General features: G+C 47.4%; 1 protein-coding gene across 2 annotated transcripts in view; it reads right to left on the bottom strand.

Moving 5' to 3' along the window:
* Positions 1 to 27,146, bottom strand: part of Astn1 (astrotactin 1) — a 279,960-nt gene that overhangs the window by 112,589 nt on the left and 140,225 nt on the right. For both annotated transcript variants that reach the window (XM_026388461.2, XM_026388462.2), the window contains exon 8: positions 23,139 to 23,223. In XM_026388461.2, coding sequence (XP_026244246.2) covers positions 23,139 to 23,223 — 85 coding nt within the window. The remainder of the gene's footprint in view (positions 1 to 23,138; positions 23,224 to 27,146) is intronic.

Raw genomic sequence — 27,146 nt, 5'->3', positions numbered from 1 at the left:
CACATTCCCAGCCTAAAGTCTTCTTTCTTCCTGTCCCATTTCTAGGTCATAGCCCCTAAATATCTCCTCTGTCCTGTCTTGTGGTGTCTTTATCATTTAGATATTAACAGAGCGTGGCCACCTCTCATGGCAATGTGCTTAACCCACGTTCTATATCGCAGGCTTATTGTTCTCGGGGTTCCCTGTGCGCCAACCCTTTTGCCCCCACGATCAGCTGTGACGTGCCTTCCCAAAGGCCCTCGTTTTTCTGTGTTTCAGGTAAGAAAACACCCTCAACATTTTGATGATGGAAAACTGTAGAAGCCCTAATGAGTGGTTGTCCAAAGCTATCAGGAAAAGGGTGGAGTGGAGAAGATGTAAGGCAGAGGTAGGGGTCAGGAGACAGGGTCCCCACACAACTCCCCACGGATGAGTCTGTGACCAGCTAGATTCTGAGGAGGGCTGGATTGCCACCGAAGCCTGCTTTAGCTCTGGCGGTCCTTGCTCTGATCTTAGTTGAGTCCGCAGAAGGTCAACATGCTGGAAAAATGGACTTTGGAGTCTGACAGTCTTGGATGCCAGTGTGGTCTCCATTGCTACAAGCCATTTACCCAGGTAGCCATTGATTTGACCTTCTGACCTCAGTGTCCTCTGAGCTAAGCTTGAGGGACACTAGGAAGTAAAGAGAAGTTCAACTTGCTTGGTCATAGCACCCAAAGTGACTCACTAATCTTCTCCATTCCCTTAGGCCAAAAAATGCCTATAAGCTTCATTTATATGAAACCTATTAACTATGTATTCATATTAAACAGTTAGTGAGTATTTATATCAGAACGACTAACTTAGTAGCCATTAGAAAAGAACTAATACCCCTAAATTGAAAGTCCTTGGTGTGGAGTCTGACAGACATTGCTGTTGCCTTGACAGTCTCTCACAGAACCCCCGAGACACCGCTGTTGGGCTCCGTCTCCCTCCGTGCATAGTTGGGAAGGATGGAAGCAAAATGTAAGTAAAATTCTTTGTCAGAACATGGAACAGAACAGAGTAGGCATCCAACAAATGGAGCTATTTCTGCTGCTAATGGGAACATTTCCCAGCCTCTGAATGGGACCTAAAGAAGTAAATTAAAGTCCATCTATCCAGATCCCCGCACTTCTCCACAGTGTTGAAAATGTGGGCCTCAGGGAGATGGACAAAAATCAATGAAGTGACCTCGTGAATTGGACCCTGCCTTTCAGAAAAAGCAAACACCTCGAGCATTATGGTAAAGAGCTGCCAAGACAACGTAAGGAGTGAGAGTTCAGCTTCTGCTCACTGACGGCCCTAGTTGGGCCCTGTGGCTACTGACATGAGAGGCAGGTGGAGAGTGTTCTCCGCATCTGTCCAGATCCCCACAGCCGGGGAAGCTCTGCCTACCCTGCTGACTTCCCAGGAAGATGTGGGATCAAAGGTGTGGGATCGAAGGTGTGGGATCCCTTTTGAGAAGACTTTTGAGCTGTCCTTCTGGGGGAGGGGGGAGAAGCAGGCAAAGACTCAGAAGAGCAAGGAACTTCCCGACACTCTTCGCTCTCAGAAATGTGACCACGGTGAAGCTGTCAGCCACCGAGCACATTGTGCAGGGACGCTGTCATTGACGTGATGTTGACGGACACTGCTGTGAGTGGAACTTGCCCCCCATTCATATATTTAAGCCCCACGTCCCCCATGTGACTGTAACGGGCACGAGAGCCTTTAGAGAGGTGATCAAGGTTAAGTGAGATGACAGGGTGAAGCCCGACCCAACTGGATGTGTCACAAGAATAGAAAGAGATGACACCAGAGCCCCCTCTACCACGTAAGGCCACAGTGACGAGATGGCCAGCGGCAAACCAAGAAAAGGGCCCTCGAAATCACGCTGGGCTCAGACTTCCACCTCTAGAACCATGACAAAACAAATCTGCTGTGTGAGCCATCGACTGTGCCGTGATGTGTCCTGGTGACCTGAGTTAACGCAAACACATGCCATGTGAGTAAGAAGGTCCGCCACCACGAGAACCCAGAAAGGGACAGTCCATTAACTGGAGGAGTTTATAGTCTGGTGGGAAAACTAACAAGGACACCAATGCTTATACAAACTTGAGCTCTTATTTGGCTCCGTGTGAGTGCTCTACAACTCAGGGAAAAGCCCAGGAGCACAACAGAAGCAAGAGTGTTCTGGGAAGGCTTTTGGAAGAGGAGGTCCTCTTAATTCCCCCCCTTCCTTCTTTACCGCCCCCCACCTCCCCGCAAATCTAGTAGCTTTTTCAGGTTCATTCTCCTCCAGAAATCCCTCCACCATAAAGTCTAGCTGTGTATATCAATATACCTTGGGTGACCCAGCCTAAGTCAGTGGGGACTCTATAGCTGGCCACTTGGCCATGCAGATAGCATTTGTATTGGTACAGTGGCAATCAGTGGTGATTCCTGAGGACCACTCCACTTTCCTCTACTTCCGTTACTCCTCCCTCTCAGAATGTGACCACTGTGAAACTGTCAACCTCTGAGCACATTGTGAATTGACACCTCCATCTAAATCCCTCCTCAGGATGCTTCCTTCTCTCTCGTCCATCGATCTCAACTCCTCCATTCATTCACTCTTTCATTCCACGGACCTCGGCAGCCAGCCCCCAACTTTCCTGTACACGGCTCCTTGCATCCCGTGCTTCCCACACATCACACATCTGTCTTGGAGATTACTCATGTGGCTGTGCCCTGAACGTTGCTAGAACAGCACATCTGAATAAGTTTGGAGCTGCATCAGTTCAGAAGGGACCAAATGCATAGGGTGGCCTCACTTCACAACCCACTTTCTCAAGAACTAGTTCACTCTGCACGACCTGCACCCTTCCCTCCTGAGGCTGGTGCCCTCTTGACCTCACGGCTTTCCACCAGGCCCTGCCTCTTAAAGCTCCATCATGTCAACACCATAACGGGGAGAAAACTTGAAGCACAGGAACCTTTGAGGGACAAATTACAGTTGAGCCAGAGCCAGGTCTCAGATGGAAAAAGGGACAAGGTATTGGACACTGGAGTAAAGGCCATTCTTGTTCCACAGTTGCAGAGAACATGGCGAGTTATATCCACGTCCTGTGGATGTGTGGAAAGAACCCCAGAGTGAGGAGCGGGGACATCCAGCAGAAGGAGTACCTCGGCAGCAAAGCACTGAAGCGGCTGCATGGCTGCTTTTCCACACACACAGTGAGATCGAGAGCAAAGAGATGGTTTAAAGAAGGAATTTAGAATTAAAGGGAACCAGAATGGAAAGATTTGGAAAATTCAGCCTGGCCATGTAAAGAGTTAAAAATGTAGGTTTCAGAGAGAATTCTAAGGGTGTGGCCAAGCTGGACAATTGGAGAAACAGCTTGAAGACATTTCAAAGATCTTTGAGGCTGCCTCCCCTACTCCCATAACAGGCCCAGAGTCACTTCAGGTTTCTGCTGTCTGCATTCTGGCAAAATGTTCCTTGGCAGTCCCAGCCAGGGCCTAAGTGCCCCAAGTACAGCCTGAACCCCTCTGTTGTCCTACAAAGTACAATAGTAAACCCTGGTGGAGTCCACAAGGTCTCAAGTCTGCAGACTTGTAGAACATAAGAGCTACAGAGGTAGAGCCATCTCCACCCAGATGCAGTGAATGTCCTGGTCACTCGGGGGTCCAGAAACTTACCGTAGAAGACCCCAGTAAGGCAATGCCTAGTGGAACACAGGTATGCAGCCACACTCAAGAACTTAGAACAAATAACTACCAGTGTGCAAGGCCAGCCTGGGAGAGCTGCAGGCAGGAGACTCGGGCCCCAGAAAACTGAAACATGGGCCGAACCCAGCAAAACCACAGGGATGGAGCTGTTAGAGGTTTTGTGGGGCAGGTTCCCCAGTGCACCCATGTTGTGAGAAATGGAGTAAAAGGAGATTACTCTCCAGCTTTACCACTTAATGTTGTATTTCTTGTTGGGTTTTGGATTGCCTTAGGACCTGACAGGTAACAGACAGATGTGAGCAGTGGAAACATGAGGTTAAGCAGATAATTCTATAAACTGGGCCTACTGTGTTGACCCCTACATGCTTTCTTTGAAAAAGCAATTTGCCTGCCACCCTGCCTGGCTTCAGTCAACAGGATATGATGCTTTGCTCAGCCAACAATCAGTTATCTACAGGAGAGCAGCAGGCCCAAGAAGGGGCTCCCTGTTGGTAAGTTTATCCTCAAGTGGGTGGGGGGGACTTTAGTGACCTTGACACAGACCAGATTCCAGAACTCAGGGAGATAGGATGATTAGAAGCAAAGCCCCTAACCCTAAAATCTGTCAGAACAAGTTCAATTAGAACAGATCAGCATGGGCTAGAGCGACCCAGAGGTGCCTCAGATCTTTTTAGACATTTTTATGTCTAAAGAATCTCCCCTCCGTGGGGTGAGACCATGACCGTGGGGATTTGACGTCTGGAGCCATCCTGCCGTCAGTCAAAAGTCAAATGATGAACCTGAGTGGGACTCTCTGGAAACTTGGCTGGGACTCCCCAAAGACTGGAGGGCAGGAGGATTGCCTGATCTCTCTCCTCTCTGAGAGGACCCACTCTCTCCTTTGAGAGTGTTCTCTTTTCCCCTTTTCCTATTCTTTCTGATAAAATCACATCTGCTACTTGGAGCAGCGTATCTGAGACTCTCTGGCGTGACTGTAAGAGCCAGTGACTGAGGACTGCTGTGTAGCTGCCTTGGCTCCAGGGAGGGCCCTTGCGCTGTAACAGAACCAGGTTCTCCTCTCTTCTTGCCCATTGCTTTCTTGTGGAATGGGGATGTCTATTGGACGCCTGCACTGTGACTGTATTTTGAAAGGAGATGGCTTGTTTTGATTTCAGGGGCTCCCAGTTAGAAGGAACTGGCCTCAAGATGAATCCTGCCTTGGGCCTCACCCGTATCTGGTTTAGGTGAGACTCCAGACTTTGGACTTTGAGCTGATGCTGGACTGAGTTAGGACTGGGGCTATTAGGATGGAAGGAATATGTTTTGCTTGTGAGGACATAAGTTTGGGGCACCAGAAGAGGGACACTATGGTTTCAATGTTCCCTTTAAGACTCATGCAAACTTAATCGCCTTGGTGATAGTGTTGAGAGTTGGAACCTTTAAGAGATGATGAGGTGAGGTCACGAGGGTTTTGCAATCACAAATGGACTGACATTGTCTCTGGAGTTGCTTAGTTATGTCTAGAGTGGGTTTTCCCCTAAAAGTGAGTTGGCCCAGTTGTTCTCTCACGGTCTCCTGTGCGCTTGCTTGCCTTCCCCACACGGTGTGTGACCTCGCCTGGAGGCGCTCTGCCAATGCTGGCACCATGATCTTGGAATTCCCAGCCCCTAGAATAAACTTCTAGTCTCTTGTATATAAATTACCCAGTCTGTATTATTTTAGTATATCAGGAGAAAACGGATTAAAACAGTCTGTCTATACTGTATCCCATGCATACAAAATTATCTTCTGGTAAAGCTGCGGCCTGCTCACGAATGCACCTCCTTGTGTTTCCTCCTTCCTGTCTCAGTTATCTTTTCCCCTCCATCTTGATGTCTTAAGATAGCACCTTCTTGTAAACATTAGCCTATAAATTTGGTTTCTAGGATAATTAGGCCAAGACCTGTCTAGGTACAGTTGGCCCTCAACAATGGTTTGACTTACATGATTTTTACCACGGAGGTCATGGGACTTGCGTTCAGTAAAAACTATACTTTGAATTTGGAATCTGGATGTTTTCCTGGGCTAGTCGTATGCAGTATATTTTCTCACAATGCTGTGCAAAGACAGCTCCCAGTCAGCTGCACAATCACGAAGATAAACAACTGATATTCTAGAGCCGACTGTGCTGCTAAGCTCTGATATTCAGTAGGTTAGGTGCATTTAGGACTTTTAGTATTTTCAACCTGTGGGCTTATTGGGATGTGACTCCATTGTAAGTCAAAGAGCATCTGTACTTGAATTTCTTCAACTGTGAAACAAAGACGATAATGGTACCTATTCATAAAGTTGTTGAGGAGATTACATGAATTAATATTATGTACTTTAAACAGTGTCTAGCATGTAATAAGCCCTCACTCATTGTGGACCACTATTATCCATCTTTTTTTTCCCCAGGTATTGAATACAATCACTAAGACATCACTAAATGTATTTTAAATGAATGAATGATGGATGTACCCTACTTCAGTGGCACTTGGAAGACAAATGAGTTAACTCAAAAAAGAACACCATGCCAAATGGAAAACACAAAAACACTGATTTATCCTCTGTGGATCGAGAAACATAAGCACTAGGAAATACACTAAGAAAATCAAGCAGAGGTCTGCTAAAGCTTTTATGCATCAACTCATGTGCACCCCTTCATTTATTCATTCAATGAATACTTACTTTTTGCTTCCTATTGAACGTGATGGGAAGTACCACAGTGTTACAAAAATGAACAAGACAATCCTGAACTTGCATCTTGGCATAGGGAGGGCAGAGACAGATAAGGGATCAGATGATGATAGTTATCAGATTATTATAACCATGGCTTGAAAACAATGACAGATACATGCATGGTGTCACAGGATACCAGGAGAGGGTCAATCTGCAGAGACTGGATAGTCAGATGGGTGTCTGAGAAGGGCGACCTGGAGGCAGAGTTAAACAGCAGGTAGGGAGAACTCATGGAATTGGGGGACTGGAGGAGGGGAAGGAGACAAGCCATCCAGACACTGCACCCTCAGGAGCAAATGCAGAGGACTCGGTGCAGAATGGAGCACGCAGGAGCTCTGCAGCAGATCTGAGGTCCTTGGAACATAGAATCCCAAGCAGAGAGTGATGGAGAGGAGGGGGCCAAAGGGCTTGGTGGGAGCCAAGTCAGGAAGAGCTTGCAGGCCATCTTAGGAAGCTCCCAACTCATCTTCTGAATGGCCACAGAGATCCCTTTGAGAACCACCTTTTGGGTGGCTGCAGAAGGCGGCCTTGAGGATAATTAAGGGGAGGAGGAGCTGTCTGAGAAACCCAGCAAGGGATCAAGTGCGAGCCGTGGTGTGGCGTAGGTGTGAGGGGCCCCGTGATGATCTAGTACATGAAGACGGGCAGTGGACAGGACGACCTGCTCCATGCTGGAGCTCAGCAAGGCCCCTGAGATCCGGATTCTACACCACACCCTCCTGCTTGAGAGTTCCAGAATGGAGCCCCAGCAGCTGCTCTTCCAAAGACAGAGCAGGTGAAGTGGGTCAGGTCAGAGTCACTGGATTTCAGGGCTGAGATCTAAAAGTCCAGGTTCACGTAGAAATCTAAACTCTGGGTCTAAGTAAATGGCTTTGTGAAGAATTATGGAATTTATAATGTCCACTGAGCTTCAAAAGGGTCAAGAAACAGAGTCAGAGATAAAGACATTCCCAGCTCCTCAGGTAAATGGCAAGTAAGATGCAAAGCCAGGATAAAAACCAGGACTGACTCTCTCTCCCTCTTTCTCTCTCTCTCCCTCCCTCCCTCCCTCCCTCACATTCATGCACACAGATTTCCAACTTCACAGCTCATAGTAATTATCAAGCACATTCTCAGTATCTAGATCCTCAGAGCCAGTTCCCTTCTCTTGCCAGCCCCTATCCCGTGGTGCCTTAGATTACCAAGTGCAACTTTAACCGTGCTCTACATTCTGGATCTCAGGCCTAGCAAGTGTAATTGCTAAATTGGTCAAAGACTGAAAGAATGGAGAGAGGTTTTGCAACAGCATCACCAACCCTCTCTCTGGGCTTCAGTTCAAAGGAATTGTGGTTCAGGGCCAGGGAGAGAACAGCAGACTTCTGCACGTGGAGGCTCATCTCTCCCTCCTTCTGCTGCCCTCTGGTACACAAGGGCACAGCAGGGGTTTCTGGGAAACAGAGTCTTTGATGATGCGCTCTCCCTGCTGTGAAGACTAATGACTTCAAAGAGGGCATCCTGCCACGCTGGGGGCTTCCATGGAAAATCTGACTGCAGTGTAATTAGGCAAGAGGCTCCAGTTCAGGCTGGCGTGTCCAACATCACCCTCCTTGGCCCTGCAGAAGGTACAGTTTGGGGAAGGAAGAGACAAGGCTTTTGAAGAGCAGGAGTGTCTTTGATGCTGGCAGAGAAAAGGAGAAAAATTAAAACCACACCAAACCAAACAAGCCTGGTCAGGGACTGCTGGCCAGTAGCCAAGTTGATAGTCTTTACATAATGGAAGCAGGACCTGCCTGCTGAGGAGCATCTCCCTGACAGGTGTCATGATGCCTGTGCTACAGATTCCGAGCATCTTAGAGGAAGAACCCTGTGATCTCAATCACTGCCTGGTATTACCGAGCTCTGTCCCCAAGCTGGACTTTCTCGCTGTCCGTTATCTATCATTGACAGTCCTCTCTATCTGGACCCTGCATCCTGAAGAAATATTGCACCTGTACAAACATTTTTTTCTTGTCATTATTCCCTGAACAACACAACTATTCACATGGCATTCATATGGCATCAGATACTCTAAGAAATCCAGAGATGACTTGAAGCATACAGGAGAATGTACACGCAACTATCACACGCAACTATTAAACCGTTTTATAGAAGAACTCCAGCCTCCTCGGATTTTAGCACAGGGCTTGGTTACTTGATCCAATAATCTGCAAACATGAAGTGATGGCTGCAGTCCTCATGACAGCCTTTATAGGGTGATTACCCCTAGTTCACAGCGGGAGCAAATTCAAGCTCAGAAAACTTAGGTAATTTGCCCAAAGGGATGGGTAGTTAGTGAGCGGTAGAGTTAGGACTTAGACGGGGGCAGTCTGCGCATGCAGTCTTGACCCATATGTTCTTCTGACCTGAGTTCCCAACAAAGTTAAGCTTCTTGTGTCTACAGTGGACTGGGGGGGACCACACAGGAGTACTGTGAGAATTTTACAAGGTTCCTGGCACAGAGAGGATGTTCAATAGCAGTGATGCTTTGTAAGTAGTAGAAAGACATTAATTTCCCCTCTTTCATGCTGTATAAGCCCTATAAGGTGGTTATCCACATACGTATCTCCCCAGTCTGTCATAATGCTTGAAATCCCACTAAAAGCAATTATTTATTGAACATCCAATATGTGTGCTTGAGAATGTGTCTCAAAAATAAGCTCTCTCTCTCTCCAGAAGACCTACGGTCCATCAGGGGGACAAGCTAAGGAATAGAAATAGCACCAGGCCCAGTGAGGCCATTGGCACAGGAGAGTCACAGTCCCGAGGTTGCCAAAAGCTGTAGAGGTGGCTTCCAAATGGGAGTCAGGAAGGGTTTTACGTTGAGCAGCTCTTTGGGTTGCCCTTGGAGAATGGGGAGAACTAAGCAGGAGGGGCATAGGAGGAAGGGAACTGGAGGAGAACAGAGGACCTGAGCAGACGTGGAGAGGGCATAAGTAAAAGTCAAATGTGGTCAAAAAGCAGCTGGGCGAGGCTGGCAATGGACTCTGGGTCTATCTTACCGGGAGCCTCTCCTGAGAGTGCACACAGTGGTGTGTCCACCCTCATCCTCACACTGACAGCCTGGACCCAGAGGCAGACCTGGAAGTTCAGCCCATCTCCTTTATTCCTACTGTGTGCTCGAAAGCTAGTCTGGGCCCCCAGATGCCAGAGCTTCACATCTGTAAAACCTCAGCGGAAAGTGATGTGACCCATAACACACTTACTGACGAGGCCTGTCACACAGAAAGCACTCGGTCAATATTACCTACTACTATTCAAATGAGGGAACAGACATAAGGCACCTGGAACAGTTGGTCACTTATGAAAGGAGCCCCTCCCTCCCTTCTACTGGCCCCAGAGCACCCTGCAAACCTCCCCAGATGTATTTTGTTGATCCTGAGGCATTTTAGTCCTCTGCGTTCAACACCACTACTCTGCGGGTCCCTTTCAAAGAGCAAGGGCTCCTGGGACCAGGAGGAACCCCATTTAGTGGTGGACGGTGGAGAGAAGAGGATTACATCAGTGGATCCCCAAACCTGGAGCATCCAGGACACTGGCTGGAGCATGGACCTGGAGTGTCCAGCTCTAGGACCTGAGCATCCTGCAGGCAGCCAGGTCAGCTGTCAGACTCACGGCACTCGAGCTTCAGGGAGGAGTGGAGGAGGCCGAGACAAAACAAACCAGGGCTCTTGGCACCCAGGAATCAGCTTCTCTATAAAGTGGGCTGCCCTCCTCTGCAGACAGCATCTTCCTCCTTGCAAGGCAAGACTCTTAGTGAGATGAAATGACATGGCCCAGAGGAGGACACCACCTAAAGCCACATGGAGAGTGTGGAGGCCAGATCTCAACAGCTCTGCATTCTCCAGAGAAAGAGAATGAATCCATTTTCTTAAAAACAAAGGAGTCCAAGAGCTAAGATGGATTCACCAATGAGACTGAGTCCAAAGAAAAGCTCATGATCACTTCTGATGGCATCTCTAGGTTGGCACTGCAAAGGGTGACACAAAAGCCATCGTTCTTGAAATGCCTTTCTTTAGAAAGGCATTCGATCACAGGATTAGAAATCATATTGAGTACCTGTTCTGAGCTAGACACTTGGAAAAGCCTTTTATTGGGACTAGATAGAAACATGTTGAGCAATTGTACACGTGATGAATTCCTGTGTGGTTGGACAAGTGTCGCCCACAGGTCTTAAGTAAGGGGTCATGATCAGCCTGCAGGAAGGTCTCTCACAAGAGCTGGGCCCACCCTTGTTCTCTTTGACAATTCCATCAGTGACTTGAAGATCACTGAACCTATGTTAACTGCAATGATACCCCTTAGTCAGAGGGCGTGAGTTTCAAGACTCCCGTGGATGCCTGAAACTGTGGATGGTACCGAACCCCAGATGTTCTTTTTATTTTTCATACATACTTACCTGTGATAAAGTCCAGAACTTTCATCTTTCATTTAAAGGAAGTGCTGATTTTTCCTTGGCATATCCACATTGTCAGCATCACCACTCTTGCATTTTGGAGCCATTAAGTAAAATAAGCATTCTTGAACACAAGCACTACAGTAAAGTTGAACTGATAATTGAAGTAGCCACTAAGAGGCTAATGGGTGGGGGTGTAATCAGCATGGGTATTCTCAGCAAAGAAATGGGGCACATTGTGGATAAAATGGAGAGAGACCGCACATGATTTCAACATGCTTCTTAGAATGACAGGCAATGTAAGACTTATGAATTGGTTATTCTAGAATTTTCCATTTAATATTTTCAAGACAAAGGTTGACTGCAGGTTACTGAAACCTCAGAGAGTGAAACCACAGGTCATGGGAGGCTTCTGTAAATCTGCAAATAACAGAAGGTGGAAGGGGCAACTAATTGTGAGACGATAGAGTCAAGATCCAAAGGATTTCAGCAGGCTACTCTATTAAAATTTAATAGGGTGTTGTATAAGAACTGCATCTAGGTTAAGACAATGGACTGTTGTCTTGAACGTGTTTGCTCTTTCTGACAGCAGTCCTGTGGAAAAGATCTTTAGCTGACCACAAAGTCAGAAGTCAACACCATGACTTTTCTCTGAAAGGACTGAACACAGAATTTATTAATAGAAAACACAGGGCAAGAAACACCCTGAGGAAGACTATGGAGTGATTTGATCAGTCCTAGGCCTTAAGGGCATAATGACACAGGAGGGTGACACAGAAGACAGCAGGGTCTTCAAGAGATTTAGGACTTGCAGTCTACAGACCAGTTGACAGGAGCAGGTGCATTCAGAAGAGAAGGCTCAGAAGAGAGACCATCCTATAGGCAAGCATTCGAACACCCACTCGTAGCCAGCCCACAGGCAGGAGGGGTCTTACTTGTTCACAGACATCCACGTCACACTCTACAAAAAATCCGTGTATTTCTCTAATTCACACAAAGGTTCTGCATGAACTAGCAGTCCTGAGCATACAGAAGGAGATCAACGTATTCCTTATTCAAAGGACAGAGCTGAACAAACAGGTGGAAGTTACAGGAAAACATATTTGGCTCAGCCTAAAGATCTGTCTAAGAATCTGCATGGCAACAATGGAATGTGCTTCCTCTTCAAATACCATCGCCCCCATCACTGGGAGCGTGCAGTGGCTGGGAGGCCATCTGCTAAAAGACTGTGGGAGGGATTTCTACACCAGGTGGCAGGTTGGATAATACGACCTCGAGGTGGGCTTCCAACTCCGTGTGTCTGGAATTGTCAGCGATCCAGCTGAGATTCCTACTCTCCCTTCCTAAAATTAGGGAGGTGACTCACCACTTCCATGAGAGAAGCTGAAATTTGATGGGTTTACATAAGATCTGCATTTCAGTTCAGGAAACAGAGGCCTATGGAAGTCCTGCCCAAACCATCCCCAAAACACAGCAGGACTTGGAACATGGTCCCTAGGCATTGCTCATGAAGGATGGGCACAGTCCTCCATTCATTTAAAAATAAATAGGTACTCAATAAATATTTATTTAAAAATATTTATTGAGTACCTATTATGTTCTAGGTAGTGTGTTAAGATTGGGTAAAAGTTTGAAGAATGTCAGTTATGCCAGGACCAGTGGGGAGGCACATCAGTGAGGATCCTTATGGCCATCAGTTCCTGAGTGCTCACATATTTTATGAGAACACTATTTATTGAGCATCTTTAGGTTTTCTTAATAATCCTTATAACAATCAGTGATTAGACATTAATACTCTTATTTTCAGTGATGAGGAAATTGAGGTTTCTAAAAGTTACAGAGTTAGCCAAAAACAAAGAACTTTTAAATAGAAGAAATAAAAATTGGGCACAACTCTGTTGGACTCCACCTCGGTGCGCTTCCCATGATGCTCTAGTGCTTCCCATAAAGATAAACACGTGAGCAGGTGAGGGCTAGGGTGGGGCCCCGTGGCCGAGTGCTTACCTAGCCTACTCATGGCCCTCACCACAAAACAAGCCAACTAAACCATGTGACCAGATGAGCATTATTAGCCCTTTTGGAAGAGAGGTGCACGTAGTCTCCTGGCTTGGAGGAAATGGTTCGACTCCAGCTAAGTGAAGCCAGTCAACAAGACTATACCTACTCAAGTCCCAGTACCTTCTTTCTAAGACAGACAGCTTGAGGAAAATGGATGGTCCAATCCTCCAGAGGCACGGGAGATGTTGCTCTTGACCCATTGGGCAAGGGCTCTGAAATCTGCCAATAGCAAGGACCTGCGTCGGTGTTTTATTTTCCTATACCTGTGCTAGCAAATGGGTCCATGGTACCAGCTGTGCCCAGCTTTCTGCTATACCAGGCTCTCCACACTTGAACCCATGGCTACCCCTTCCCAGCAGCCTCTGCACAGGGCTACTCACTAACGTTCACCTGTCCTCACAGACAGTTTCCAGCCAGGCCTCCCAGCACGTGGTCAATGGAAGTGCCTGTCTCACCTGAATCAGGCTGAATCATGCAGCCAATGGCCTTCACTGTGTTTAGCCCCACAGCAAGGCCGCTCTGGTGACTTGTCACTCTCCCCAGGCTCTTACATCATTCGGAAAGAGATTCCCAGCTCAGGACACACACTTCATGTTTTAACTAGGCCTCAACTCATGCAGCATTTGTTCTGGGTCTTCAGGTTGAATTTCAGCTCTGTCCTCTGCTTTCACCTTGAGACTCTGAGGAACAATAGCCCTTGAGGGGGCTGACAAAAGAAAATCCTCTTTAGGGACTAGGTTTCTCTTTGCTTGCCTGTGGGACTCTCCATGTTGCTGTAATACCCAATAGATTCACCTGTAAAATGGGACGGTAATAGTTCCTAGCTCTGGTGATGACAAGAGAATTACATTTGCTGGTGTAGGACACGTGCTCAGAAGGGTGGCTGGTACCTGGCAAGTAAATGGCAGTTCTGTTGCTACCATAGCTGCAGGGCAGAGGCGGAGGGGCTGCCATGTCAGGCAGGTAAAGGTCTGCACGCAGCTCACTGGTATTTTTACTGCAGTGCCAGGCAGACTTTCCCAGGGTGGAATACATTCCTATCTGTGACCACCCCATGGTGGAAGCACTCGGTCCATTTAAAGTCAGTCTTCACATGTGGTCCTAAGCCAGAGAGTCCCTGCCATTCCTCAGGATGGGAGAAAGCCATGCTGAGGACCGTGGCCATGGCAGCCCTGGGAGACCTTCATCTCCAGGGCTAATTAGGCTATTGTAGCCTCAGGGCTCTGAGCAGCTGTTAGACTCTGCGGGGTCTTACCCAGCAGAAGTCTAGGAACCCTCCAACGTCCATGGGTCTTAAATCCAAAGGCCAAAAACAACTGCTGGCCTAAAGTGGGCTTTCTCTCCTCAAGCCAACAATGTTACTCTCCACGTGGACAACTCTGTGGCAAGGTTAATGAACTAGGTGGAAGGAGGTGATTCCAACTGTTGAAGGACATTGTGGTTTAACAATAAGACCTAGATGTGGCCTCAGAGTTCTGTTCTGCACTCTGTGACTCTGGCCATGTTCCACAGAGCCTCAAATAACAATCTACACCTGTATCATCATATGCATGTGCATATACACACACATAAGTATGCATATACATGTGTATATATAGCCATATGATCAAAACAGGGAAGAGACAATATGAAGCTAGGTTTGTTAAAACAGCATTGTACTTAAACAAACAAGCAAAAAGTCTGTATGAATTGACTCTGGGTCATAGAATTTTTTTTTTGCTGTTCTATTTTTTTCTCAATTTTATACCAATAATACGTATAATAGAGAAGTTTGGCCTGAATGTAAGTCTCTAAACCACTTGCCTTCAACTAAAGGAGGTTAAAGTTGATTGAGGGTGTTAAGTTAGACATCAAGAATAACTTCTCCATGGAAAAGGTTTTGAGAAAAATAATGTACCATAATGGCAATTTGGAAACTTCCTTCTTTTTCTTCCCCCATTTTGTGATTAGAAAAGTCATTGTTAAAACTATGAGAACAAAAACATGCAGCACCGAGGGGACGGCAGGAAGCAACATTTTTGGTTCATAGGAGAAGAAATTGGAAGGAAATATGTCAAAATGCCAATGGTTGTTTTCTCTAAGCTTGAGATAATGAGTGAATTTCTTTTCCTATTGATTTTAAAAAAAAAATAAATAGCCAAAATTTCCAAAATCAAGAAAAATAATAGCAGTCTCCCACCTAGAATTCTGATACTGAAACTCAAGGAAACAGAAGGTCCGGGAGCATTCCTCGTGGAAAATATCCATGCATTCAGTGGATATAGAAATTCAGGACACTCTCTGGAAAGCATAGGCAAGACATAAAACATTCATTTCTATAAAATTGAAACAATTTATCTTCCATTCTTGAGCAGATGGGAAGGTAAATTGAGGTTGATTTTTTTTCACCCCGGTGGTCATGTTGGAGGAAATAAGTGTTCCCGCCTCCGGCACTGTTTAAAATAAGTCTCTTGGTGCAGTGACCAAACCAGTCAGAGACAGAAGTATGGTTGAGTGTTGCCTCCTCTGGAGGACAGCAAGTACTGTGGATGGACACCTGTCACTCAAATGCAGGGGGCGGGGTGATGAAGATGAGTCTACTTGATCCTGGGGGAGGGCGTGTGGAGGAGCATAGGGTGTCTGTCTACCTCCCTTCTGTAGCCAATAATTCTCAGAGTATGATATGCTCTCATATTGTCCTTCTTGAATCTTTATATGCCTACCTGATTTATCTCCAAAACCCAGTTATTTATATAGACTGACCTCCAGCAATGTGACCCAAGACCTTTCTATCCCTCCCCTTCCTATTCAGTAAAATGCAAGGATCTTATAGGCTGCACCTAGCCTAGTCGACAAACCCCTTCTGAGCTCACTGTTGGGGATGGTGCCCCATAAGACAGTGCCCCTCCCACCAGGGGTCTGGAAGTCGCCCACGTCTGCTGTGCCTTGGACTCATGTGAGGGAGCATGTCAAATGCACAGATTCTGGGCTCACTTCTGGACCACTGGGGGTAGAAATCAGAAGTCGGTGTTTTAAATAAGCTTCCTAGATGATACTTAAGTAGCTGCTTCTCAGACTGGCCCCCTGATAGGGCATCCTGAGTGACCAAGGTGACACTTTAAGAAAGGACCAAAGGGCATTACCCCATAATGACCACAATGCCAACACTAGTTTTTCAAGGGTCTCAGGCAACTTAGAAAAAGGTGTCCATCGGGGCAGATACGCCCTTCATCTCAGAGCCTCCCTGTCTTCAGCTGACTGACCAGCCGGTTTCTGGGAAAATGGGTCAAGTGAAACTTATTTTATTCTTCACTTGAGAAAACCCCTGCAAACTAGATGCAGAGTTTCCCAAACCAAGTGGGTGGGGTTTGGGGAGGCCGAGGCCCTGCCAAGCTGGCCAGAGACCCTGGTAGGTGGAGATGCCCCTTCAGGCACTCGGTTCCTGCCTGCTCACCCAGGGGGGGCTCCTTCCAAGGGCAGTGTCTCCCCTGGAAGCAGTTTGCAGAGGGACTTCCGCCGGGAGAAGGGACAGGGAGCTTGGGGTTTCATTCCAAGAGCCTCCATCCTTGGTGTAGCGGTGAAATGAGGGGGGAGAAAGGCAGCAGCGACATTTGTGCTGACTCCTGGGGGAGGAAGAGGAGGGAGACAGAGGGAGACAGAAACAGGAGGGGAAACAGAACGAGAAATAATCACCAAATAAATACCCCGGGAGCCCTCGTTAGCACTAAGTGACAAGGATGGGGCGGGGGGGGGGAGGGCTAATGGGAAGATAATCCCATTTGAGGATGGCATGGCAGTGACAGGAGCTGGGCACAGACATGAGGGCTGGACTGCAGGCAGGAGAGGAGGGCGCCCTGAGATAACGGAGCAGCCCCAGGCTGGCCGGCAAGTCTTGTCTGAGGGTGGGAGGAAGGTGACCAGGGCGGCCGTGACACAGAAGCCAGAGCAGGGAGGGGAAGCAAAAGCCAGACAAAACAGGACAAAAAAAAAAAAAAAAAAAAGTCAGGCAATGTCATGTGTCACAAAGGACTGTCTGCCTGACTCCCTGTGAGTCCCCTCTGAAGAGACTCGGGCTGGGGAAAAGGCCAGACTGGGCCCCACCCCTGGGCTTGGCACGGGCTAGCTCCAGCGCGGGCACTGTGGGAGGAGAGGGTTCTGGCTCGGCCTGGGTGGCCAGGGGAAGGCAAGACGGGTTGGGATCTTCTCAGAAAGGGTGGAGCTTGGTCTCCACTCAATACCAGGAACTCACGGGCAAAGGCATCCTGTCCCCAGCCCTGGTCCTTGTTCTGTGAGTGGTCACCAGCTAAATGTCCTAACTGGCATCATTCTGGGAGCCCAGAGAAAATGAGCTCCTGGCAAGGAGGTTTTCCGAAAGAGGGGCTGAGGCCAGCCGTGGGGAGCACGGTCCTCCTGGGTGGCTGGAAGAGGAAGCTGGATCCTATGTTTGGAACATGGGCTGCTTTTTCAGATTCAGAATCCCCAAACCGTTGTTCCCGGGTGGGTGAGCAGCAGGGACAAGTGGTAGGAATGGAAGGAGGGGAACGGGAAGCCCGTGGGACAGGGAAAAGGACATGTTAAGGCAACGTGGACTGCGCCGGGGGAGAGGAGCACGTGGCCTGTCTGGGGGCCCGGCAGCAGGGTCTCCTCCTGAGCAGCCCATAGAGAGAGGAGGGCTCTGACCGAGCAGGGCCATGCCAACGACAGCTTTTAAATTCTTGGAGAAACACCTGTTCATTTTCACAGCAGGTCTCTCCCTGTCTCATGAATTATCACTCTGTCTCCATCCTTCAGCATGGAAATCTAGTGATATTTTATATTTCTCTAGTGGAGAATCTCCTTGGTATTGCCCTCTGTAGCTGAGATGCCAGAATAAGAAATCAGACTATTATTTACCAGGAATCTTCAAATGCATGAATTTAATCTAATTGTGGTATTCTGAAAAATGTATCTAGAGGCCCTTGGGTACACTTTTAATTTAACCAAAAAAAACACATTATTATGGCCTTTCTTAATAACTCCAAAGGAGCTAAATAAATTTGTTTTTTTCCTCCTCTAATATTTTCATGTAAATCAATCTCTCTTGCCTCCTCTAACCTCCTTCACTGTTTTTGCTTCTCATTTGTGAAAATTTCCAATTTATCTCTGCTGTCCTGGCAAACAAATCTGAAATACAGACTCTGATAGTTCCCGGCTGTGTCTAGGCAGCTCCAGGGTGGGAGGCCAAGGAGTTATTCCGTGAATTCATGCAGGGAACACAGGAGACGTGGAACACTACCAGGCTGGGTGAGGACCCGTCCACCCGGGGGCATCTGGCAGCTGGGTCATGCTGGGGTGTGTGGGGGGGGAGCTGTGACAGGAAATGATTGATTCTGTGGCCAACATCAGGAGACAAGGATGTGCCCTCCAACACCCTGTGTTCTTTTAATGACCCATTAGAAATCTGCCACCCTTCACTTTAAATCTTTCTGAGGCTAATTTTACTTTTAGCAAGTAGGACCCGAGTTCAATGATTTTACAACCTTCCTCCTGGGCTCCCCACCTGGAGGACCCAGAGCCAGGGCTTCACTAGACGCTCCGCCCACGGCTTCTCCCTTCTCCGGGGCATTTTTGGCAGGATCAGAGTCACTGGGAAAGTGTTACGACCCCCGTGATTCATGTCCCTCATACACATGCTCTCCTGTTCTCTGTCATTTTTTTGCTGTCTGTTCTTGAAAATTCTTATCTGCAGGATAGTTTTAGGACTATTGTTTTACTTGGAGAATCCACATAAATAAAAAATCGAGACAGTTCCGGTGGATTTTGTGTCTGACTTTTTGTTTCTCTTGGGATTACTTATTTAACTTTTTTGGGGGTGGGGGTGGATACCAGGATTGAACTCAGGGGCATTCGACCCCTGAGCCACATCCCCAGCCCTGTTTTGTATTTTATTTAGAGACGGGGTCTCACTGAGTTGCTTAGCACTTTGCCATTGCTGAGGGCTGGCTTTGAACTCGCGATCCTCCTTTCTCAGCCTCCTGAGCTCCTGGGATTACAGGCGTGTGTTAGGGTCTGTAAACAAGTCAGGATGGCGCCTGGCCTTTTGCCAGAGGGAGTGGTTTGTGAGGTGGCACCAGCGAGCCATTAAGTGTGGAGATTCCTTATTGGTTGACTGCTGTATCTAGTTTATGTTAATTAGATCAGCTGTGTGGAATGTATATCTACCCCTCCTGTCCTACAATAAACGGCTCCCACTCCTGCTGCATCAATGTACACAAGTTGTTTGTCACCCCCCGGGTTATTTTGCTGCAGCCGGACTGCGGCAGGCGTGCACCACCATGCCAGCTTACTTATTTGATTTTGAAGGTCTCAAAAACAATGCTACAGTCAACCTGGAACTTCCCTCCTCTGCTAACAGCTCTGGGTTCTGTACATGGAGAGTAATGTCTAGCGCTTCTATAAACTAGAAAGACCACCAAGACCTAGATTTCACCTACCCCAACCTCTTCTTTCTATGTCATTGACTCTCTGACTGTATCTGCCCTTCCTGGGAAAGCCATGCTTCATATGTCTCCATGCCTCTGGTCCCACTGTTCCCTTCACATAGAGTCACTCTGGCCACCTGTCAATGGTTCAAAGTCCGACTTCTCCATGAAGTCCCACGGCAGATTCTTCCACCTCCCGTAAGTCAGCCCTTGAACTATGATCTCATGCACCACTGCTCACACCTTTACTTTAATGGGTCTTGGAATTCAGCATGATTATTTATTTACAGTCCTTTCTTCCTATGTAGACCATCAGTTCTTCCAGAGCAGGGACCATGTCTTCTTATGTATAGCAAACTAGCACGCTCTGGACGCGAGGAGTAATGGGCTAATGTTTGTTATGATCATGAATGAGTGGGAGGACAAATGATGGAATGTTAGGGTACGAGGACTCTTGGGATAAGCTGGCTCCCTCACACACACAGCACACTCACAAAGATTGTGCATATCCTAACATAATACATACACATCCTACACATATGCACAACCAGGTAAACCCAGAGAGCTAGACAGAAGCTAAATAAAACCTCAGGTGCAACGCCTCTGCCACACAGAACCATCCATTTATTTGTACCATTTTTATTCATGTCCTTGATCAATTTTCATCCTCGTCTGAAAGTCCCAAATGCTTATTGCCATTTTTCTCCTGGTATAGCAACCTCGATTTTTCACGAAGGAATCTGTTTTAACTATTACTAGCCTAGGATTTGGTTGTTCTACCTCAACAGGATGTTCAGCTATCTGAATGTATGCAGTGTCAGAATACTAAAGAAAAATTATCAATACCCCCACACCGGCTGCTTACCTCCACCCTCTGGAACATTAAATAAAATTTTCAGGAAAATCAGGCCTCCCATTGATTTTTCCATAATACCCCAATACGTATCATTATTTGGCAATCTGTCAGGCAGTTTTCAATTTCAGTGACAGTCTCTGCATTCAAACCAATTTCTATTAATTTTGTGAAAATCATTTAAAGAAACATGGCAGCAGATCCCTGATTTAAATCAAGATGCATGGCATCTTCTACTTTTCACTTTTCTTGTCATTTGAGGAGGAAAAAAAAAAAAAAACCGCTGTCATTTGTCTGGTGCTGTTTTATAAACATAAACCCAGGCTCCTTATCACTCCTGGCTCCATTATCCTCAGGAGAGTCACGGCTTTCCTTTCCTCCTAACAGTGGCTCCATTATTTTATTAGTGTCCAAAATGAGACCTTGTAGACAGTGGCAATCATAGAATAATGGAAATTAGAGATGGAAATGACAGATTAGGTCTCCTTGCCTGTTTCCTGGGGCCAATGTTCCTGTCAGTCTGTAGTTTGGTGCTTTAGCCCATCTTGTTCTAAAGGACACCAGTGCTGGGTCCCCACTGTTCCCTGAGGCCCTTGTCTACATCCTAAGACTGTCTCTACACACAGCCCGAGGGAATGATGCAGCCACTATCAAGGGAAGTCAGACCCATCCTGCACGATCTGTCTACCAGGCCAGGGATGTGGAGGCTTGAGCCTTAACCACCCAATCCAATCACTGAAGAGAGACAGACTGGGGCACTTAGGGCAAAAGCGAAATGACATTTTGTAGTTGTTTGCTTCAGCAGCAAGTTTGCAGGCGAGGAGAGAGGGAGAGGCGGTATCCATCACCCTTTATAACACGGTACTCAATGAAAACCAGTTAACGGCCCTCCTCAGCCATCACATTAGCGACAGTGCGGCTCCGCAGCAACTGTACAAACGTGAATTTCAGGGGTTCAGAGAGGTAGGCGACTCTGCAGATTTGAAATAGCGAACAGCTCTCCTTTCCATACCACACTTGACATCTATTGGCCAAGGCCTCTGGCTTCTCACCAATGCTTTAATCCTAACAGAGCACTCCGAGGGTACTGGCCCTTCTTACGAACACCTTCCTCTGAATTTTGTGGCCTCTCTGATCTCAAATCCAGTCAAAGCTGAGCAACCCTCCATTTTCACTAATAGAAAAATTCACGGCATTCTGACTTGCCCAAGTTTCCTGACCTGTGACTCCGATTTCCTTCCCCTAACTTCATTTCCCCTTGTCCTCATCCCTCCACTTCAACCTGTTCCAGAACATTTGCCCTCCTCTAGCGCCTGTGGGCATCTATCACACCTTGACTAGTCATCGCAGGCCGAGTCCACAGAGCTGAGTTCTTCTATCCCCTTATCATAAATCACTCCCTGGGGCTCTTCAATCATTTTTATTGCTCTTCTCCAAACCCTCACCCATTTGTCACCATATTTATTGCTTTGAGAGTCCAGAACTACACTCAGTATTCTAGGTTTCATCTCATCAAACTCATACAGAGGGGCTGACCATCGACCTCAGGGACGGGCGTCCTCCGTGGCAGTGTTCGAAATGAGATGGGCCAAGCTTTCCCACCTTGTGGGGCTGCAGAGGCATATCTAACTTGCTGTCCAAGTAGACACTCCAAGATGCCATTTGCCTACATTTCCTTCTTGTTTTCCCTGTTCCATTGATTTCTACTATTAGCATTTATCGATTCCTTCCCCTCCCCCCACTACTCAGCTAATGCAGAAAGCAGGCCCTCAGCATCCAAAATGAGGTACAAATTTGCTTTTAAAAAGCATTATGAGACATATAGTGGCTTTAGAGCAGTGTGGATATACTTAATTCCACAGAATTGCACACTTCAGAAATTACTAAAATGGTAAATTTGATGTTATGTATGTCATCACAATGTCAGTATTAAAGCATGTAAAAAAAAATAAAAAGCACTACCAGACAGGGTGGCACAGGCCTGAAATCCCAGTGGCTCAGGAGGGTGAGGCAGGAGGATCCTGAGTTCAAATTGAGCCTCGGCAACTTAGTGAGGCCCTAAGCAACTCAGTGAGACCCTGTCTCGAAATAAAATACACAAAAAATGGCTGGGGATGTGGCTCAGGGGTTAAGCTCCCCTGGTTTCAATCCCTGATACCAAAATAAAAACAAAAAATAAACCTTGCCAGACACGGTGGTGCACACCTGTAATCCCAGCAACTCAGGAGAATGAGGGAGGATGGCAAGCTCAGCAAGGCTCTTCTATAAAATAAGAAATAGAAAAGACTGGAGTTGTAGCTCAGTGGGAGAGCACCCCTTGGTTCAATCCCCCTGTACTGCATTAAAAAGATAAGCAAATAAGTAAATAAATAAATGAAGTACCAGGTGACTTCCTTGTCCCAGCCATGAGAGCTTTGGGGAGAGCAACGGTCCCACAGGGAAGTAGAACTGGGCACCTGGACAAAATAGGCTTGATCACTCCAGAGCACACAGCGAGCGTTGCACATCACCCCTGCTCACGGAGCTGGGGAAACAGGTCTCCACTCATGGCGGTCTGCGAAGCTCATCAAGCTCCAAGAGTGTGACACTGCAGTCTGTGTGGCTTCGTGTGTCTCCCACTGAATCACCAGCTAAGCTCAGCCTCTGGAATCCTCGTGGCCAGAAGCAGTGTGAAAGGGGAGAGGGCCAACCTAGGGTCCAGATTGCAGCTGGCTGCTGCAGGCTGCAAATTGGAACCATCATCCTGACTCGTAAATGGATAAAAGGTGATGAAAGCCGTGGGATGGTATAAATATGGAAAGGCACAGTGAGTTTTTACCCATCCACTGTTCAGAGTATAAACCCCCCCCCCCTCCCATTAGCTCTGTTCCCTCCACAGAGTGGATCCTTGGCCTGCGAAAGGCAGCAGAGATATAGGAACCTGCCCACTGGTCATCCGCTCACTTACCCCTGGTTTGTCCCCCATTCATTCCGAATGCAAAGGTGCTTATGGACTGGATCCTTCATGTACCCTTCGTAGCAGAGGCACTCGCCTTAGCAGCAGGGCAGGGAGGAAAAGAGAGAAACACAAGTGAACGGGTTAACGCGTCTGTGCTGGAGAAAAGTCGTATGAAGTGGTCAGGTGCATGAAGGAGGCAATACATCTCCTCGAGTCATGTATTTCCCCCAGGAATGAAGACACCATCCGTCTCTCCATTTTCTCTCCCACAGGAACCCCCGAGTCTGCAAAGCACCTTTCTATGTGCTTTGTGAGTGCAATGACCAAGGACCCCTGGGGGAAGAGATGTTCTTCTTCATTGTCTCAATGTCAATACTTCAGGGACTTACTAGGTGATGGATAAATGTGTAAAGATGGCATATGCAAATATTTCTGAGAATCTTTTAATGTAGGTATTATTAGCTCTTATGCTGAAGGGAGAAACTGAGGCGTAGAACACGGGAGGACTTGTCAACAGCTTGTGTCAGAATTAATATTCATTCCTATGTCTGCTGACTCCAGGCCTTTTCTCCCCACCATGCCAGAAACTAGCTCTCAAAACAGCAGTACATTTAGAAGAGACCACATGTACCTATTATGGTTTTATAGGAATGCTGGGTTTTAGCTTCTGAGTGAAAATGGCTAATTATCTTGGAGAAGGCAAACAGAAACATCATCTGAACTCTGTATTTGCTTAGGATGTTACTATTCTGCATTATTATTAGTTCCTCCCTTGGTACCAAGAAGTTCCTGAACCCTCTGGAATTGCATGCAAAACTATCTATGTGTGTGCATTCATTTTTCAAGACAGGTTTCCATGGCACTCATCTGATTTACAAGCAGACCCCAAAAGCTTAACAATCATTGCTATATTTAGCGTTGATCTTGAGGAAAATTGTTGCTACTTCCTTCCGTTAATAATTCCATATGCAGTGCTTTGTAACCCCAAACTACTGAGACCAGTTACACCAAAGTACTTGTGTTTGCTCTTTTAATGGCTGGTTATTTAATTTGTCAATAAAAATTACAGTGGGAGACTTCCTGAAATCGGTAAATAACAAAGGTGCCATGCCTTAAGGAGACAATAGGCACATAGACTCTTTATCACCCAGGAAGAGACATCTGAAAGGGATATAAATAGAATAATAGCTTTGATTGTTATTTTCCATTTTTAAAGATTAAAAAAACCCAATAAAAATGAAATGAAGGGATCTCACAGTTAAGGGGGACAGGTCTGGATCGTCTGAGCAAGGGTGTTTATTTAGAAGCTTAGCTCAAGGGTTCATTTATAGATTGACCTATAGCAATTATCCATCAGGGCCCCTATCTTTCCCCATAATTTCTCTAATCCACACTCGGAGGAGTGGATGAAAGAAGGAAAGTGCTGTTTGTGAAAAATCCAGAGAGTATAAGAGGTCACTACTCTGTTTCCTGTATGGGAAATTCATGTCATGGGCCAGAGGCTACTGAGCACGATGGGTCCACATTCCTTGGCTTCAGCAAGGCCGAGCTGTATCCAGAAATGGTCAGGGAGCTCTGAGCCAAACAGGAAAACACAGCTTTCAATTAGGTGGCTGGTGACAGCCAGTGAAGACTGTCCCTCTGATAAAAGGAAAGATAAAGAGGCCAAGGAAAATGAAGGAGAGCACTAGAGCCTGGCTTCATTCCTTGTTAATTCCAGAACAATCTCGGGCCTCAGACCCATACGCTACCCGGGCCAGGGACAAGGCTGCTTCTTCCAAAGGAGTCGGCCTTTCACAAAGATGGTGCGATGGAAAATTAATTAATTAACTCAAGGGTTTGCCCTACATTTATAGATAACACTGTCACCCCTCAAGATGCAGATATCTAAGCCAATTAACAAGCCCAGGGCTCAAACAGACTTCTCCCTTTGGGAAGGATACGCTCCTGATCGTCCTTGTGGGCAATTAGGCGTCAACCTGATGATACAAAACAGGGAGTCACTTCAGGAGGCTGTCAAAGCCATCACTCTGACTCAGGATGGTTTCGGCTGGACACCTTGACTAGAATTAGGAACGTAACGACAACAAGGCTGTCCTCTTCCCCATTTGATATCTAGTTACCACACAACATGTAAAATAAACGCAGCAACCACCGAGGGTTCAAACAGAGCCTCGTTTTCCTAATGACAGCAACACCTACCATTTGTACAGCGCATTTACCTTCTCAAATTGCCTTCCTGGTCATTATCTCCTCATGAGGCTCCCATCGCTCATTACCATGTGGGGACACACTGCCGACAGCAGAGAAAGCTCTTCTCCGTGTCGCGGCACGTGCGGCCCACCGTCAGAGAAGCAGACATTTTCAAACCTCTCGGGCCAGAGTTTGAGGATCTCCAAAATCTGCCTCTCACCGGATCCTCATTTCCGGAACCCACCAAACTTGCCTCTTCTGTCTTCCTCCACAAAACCAGTTTGGCCATCTACACTGAGAGGAGCGCAGACTTGATGAGGGAAGTTGCCATGGCAACCAACGGCTAAATCTTGACTTTAAGAGGGGTTTCGTGCGAGCACAGGCTCCGACTGTTAGCTGTGAATTTTAAAGACCCCACAAGGGTGTTGGATGCCCTCCTAAGCTAGAAGTGTTACAGTCTCCGCATCTGCTGTGACAGATGGCGGGGAACACATGAGGCGCCGGCTCTGTGGTGGTATACACAGGAATCCAAGGGAGAGATGTGTCACGGCCACGGAGAAGGCTCTGCCAGGGTAGAGCGTGCCTGCAGGAGGCGCTCGGGCCTGCCCGCCACGGTAGGTTCAGGGTCTGGAGGCTGCTGCGCCCGCCTTGTGCCCAGTGCCCTGGAGAGGAATGGTGCCTTGATCTGCCTTGTATGTGGGATAGAGCCTTTGGTTATTTCCCACCCTACAGAGGAAGCACCGAGGTACAAAACTCGTGGGAGGATTAAAGAAATGACCTTGAAGCTGGGGCTCCTCAGGCAGGACTTGATCAATGCAGATCCAGTCCAAAAGCCCTGAGTCATCCTGCTTCAGGTAGCAGTTGGCTTTCATGAAGCGGAATTGGGTATGCTTCATCTAAAAAGGGAAGTCTCCGTCAGACATCCAGATTCGGGTAACATCTAACTGCTGATATTCCTCCCCTGTGCAGACATCGGGAAAGGGGTGGGTCCGGGGTCTTACAGCCCCACAGGACTCTGAGAGGGCAGGAGAGACGTGCCGTAGTGCATCCTGAAGGAAGCACTTTAATGCAGCGGCACAGGTGCATTTGGAACAAGTGGGCAATCCAGGTGCAAGAACAAAATGGGGACGAGCTCTTCTGCCAAACTGGGTTCAGGTAGAGAGAGAAGCAGTGGCTTGGAGCAAGCAAAGGAGCAGAGGCTGCATCGTCTGGCAGCTAGGCCCAGGGCCCCTCAGCAGCTTTTCCCATCTCTACCTGGCTGGGTCTGGCCCATGAAAGACCTGGGACAGAAGAGATTTCAGTGAACATCTTGGATAGAGATTAAAACTTGATTTAGCTGGGAAGCCTGTGCTCCTTGCAGACCTATAAAAGCTACATATCTTGAAAAGGGCAATGAGGGTCCGTGGCCAGAATCAATGGGGCTGCGGAATTAAACAGGTGTGCGGAGCCTCCACAGCTGCCCATATGGCAGGACAAAGGCTGGCGGTGGAGCGGAGAAAAAGTCACTGAAACCAGGTAGCATGTGTTTCCATAAAAACAAAACAAAACTGAATGGCAGGCGGCCCCAACAGAGACACTCAGAAACGGCAGGAAAAGTCAACTTCCAGCTGGATCCAGTGGGGGCATTGAGTCACATCTTCTTAGTGCTTGGTGATTATCCCAAATGACCAGAGCCTGGGAGGACCTGGGAGAGAATGTCACCGTGTGGCTGGCAAAGGGATTTGTCAGAGGGCTGCTGCTCTCAACGGCCACTTGGAAGGGGAACGATTCTTCTACCAGTTCCCTTCCCAGAGGCGAGCAGTGCAGGTGTCCTGGCCTGAGCAG

This window comes from Urocitellus parryii, chromosome 9 (assembly GCF_045843805.1).
Source record: "Urocitellus parryii isolate mUroPar1 chromosome 9, mUroPar1.hap1, whole genome shotgun sequence".
Classification (NCBI taxonomy): domain Eukaryota; kingdom Metazoa; phylum Chordata; class Mammalia; order Rodentia; family Sciuridae; genus Urocitellus; species Urocitellus parryii.
Note: the sequence above shows the minus strand (reverse complement) of the source record. Positions and strands in the feature narration are given on the sequence as shown.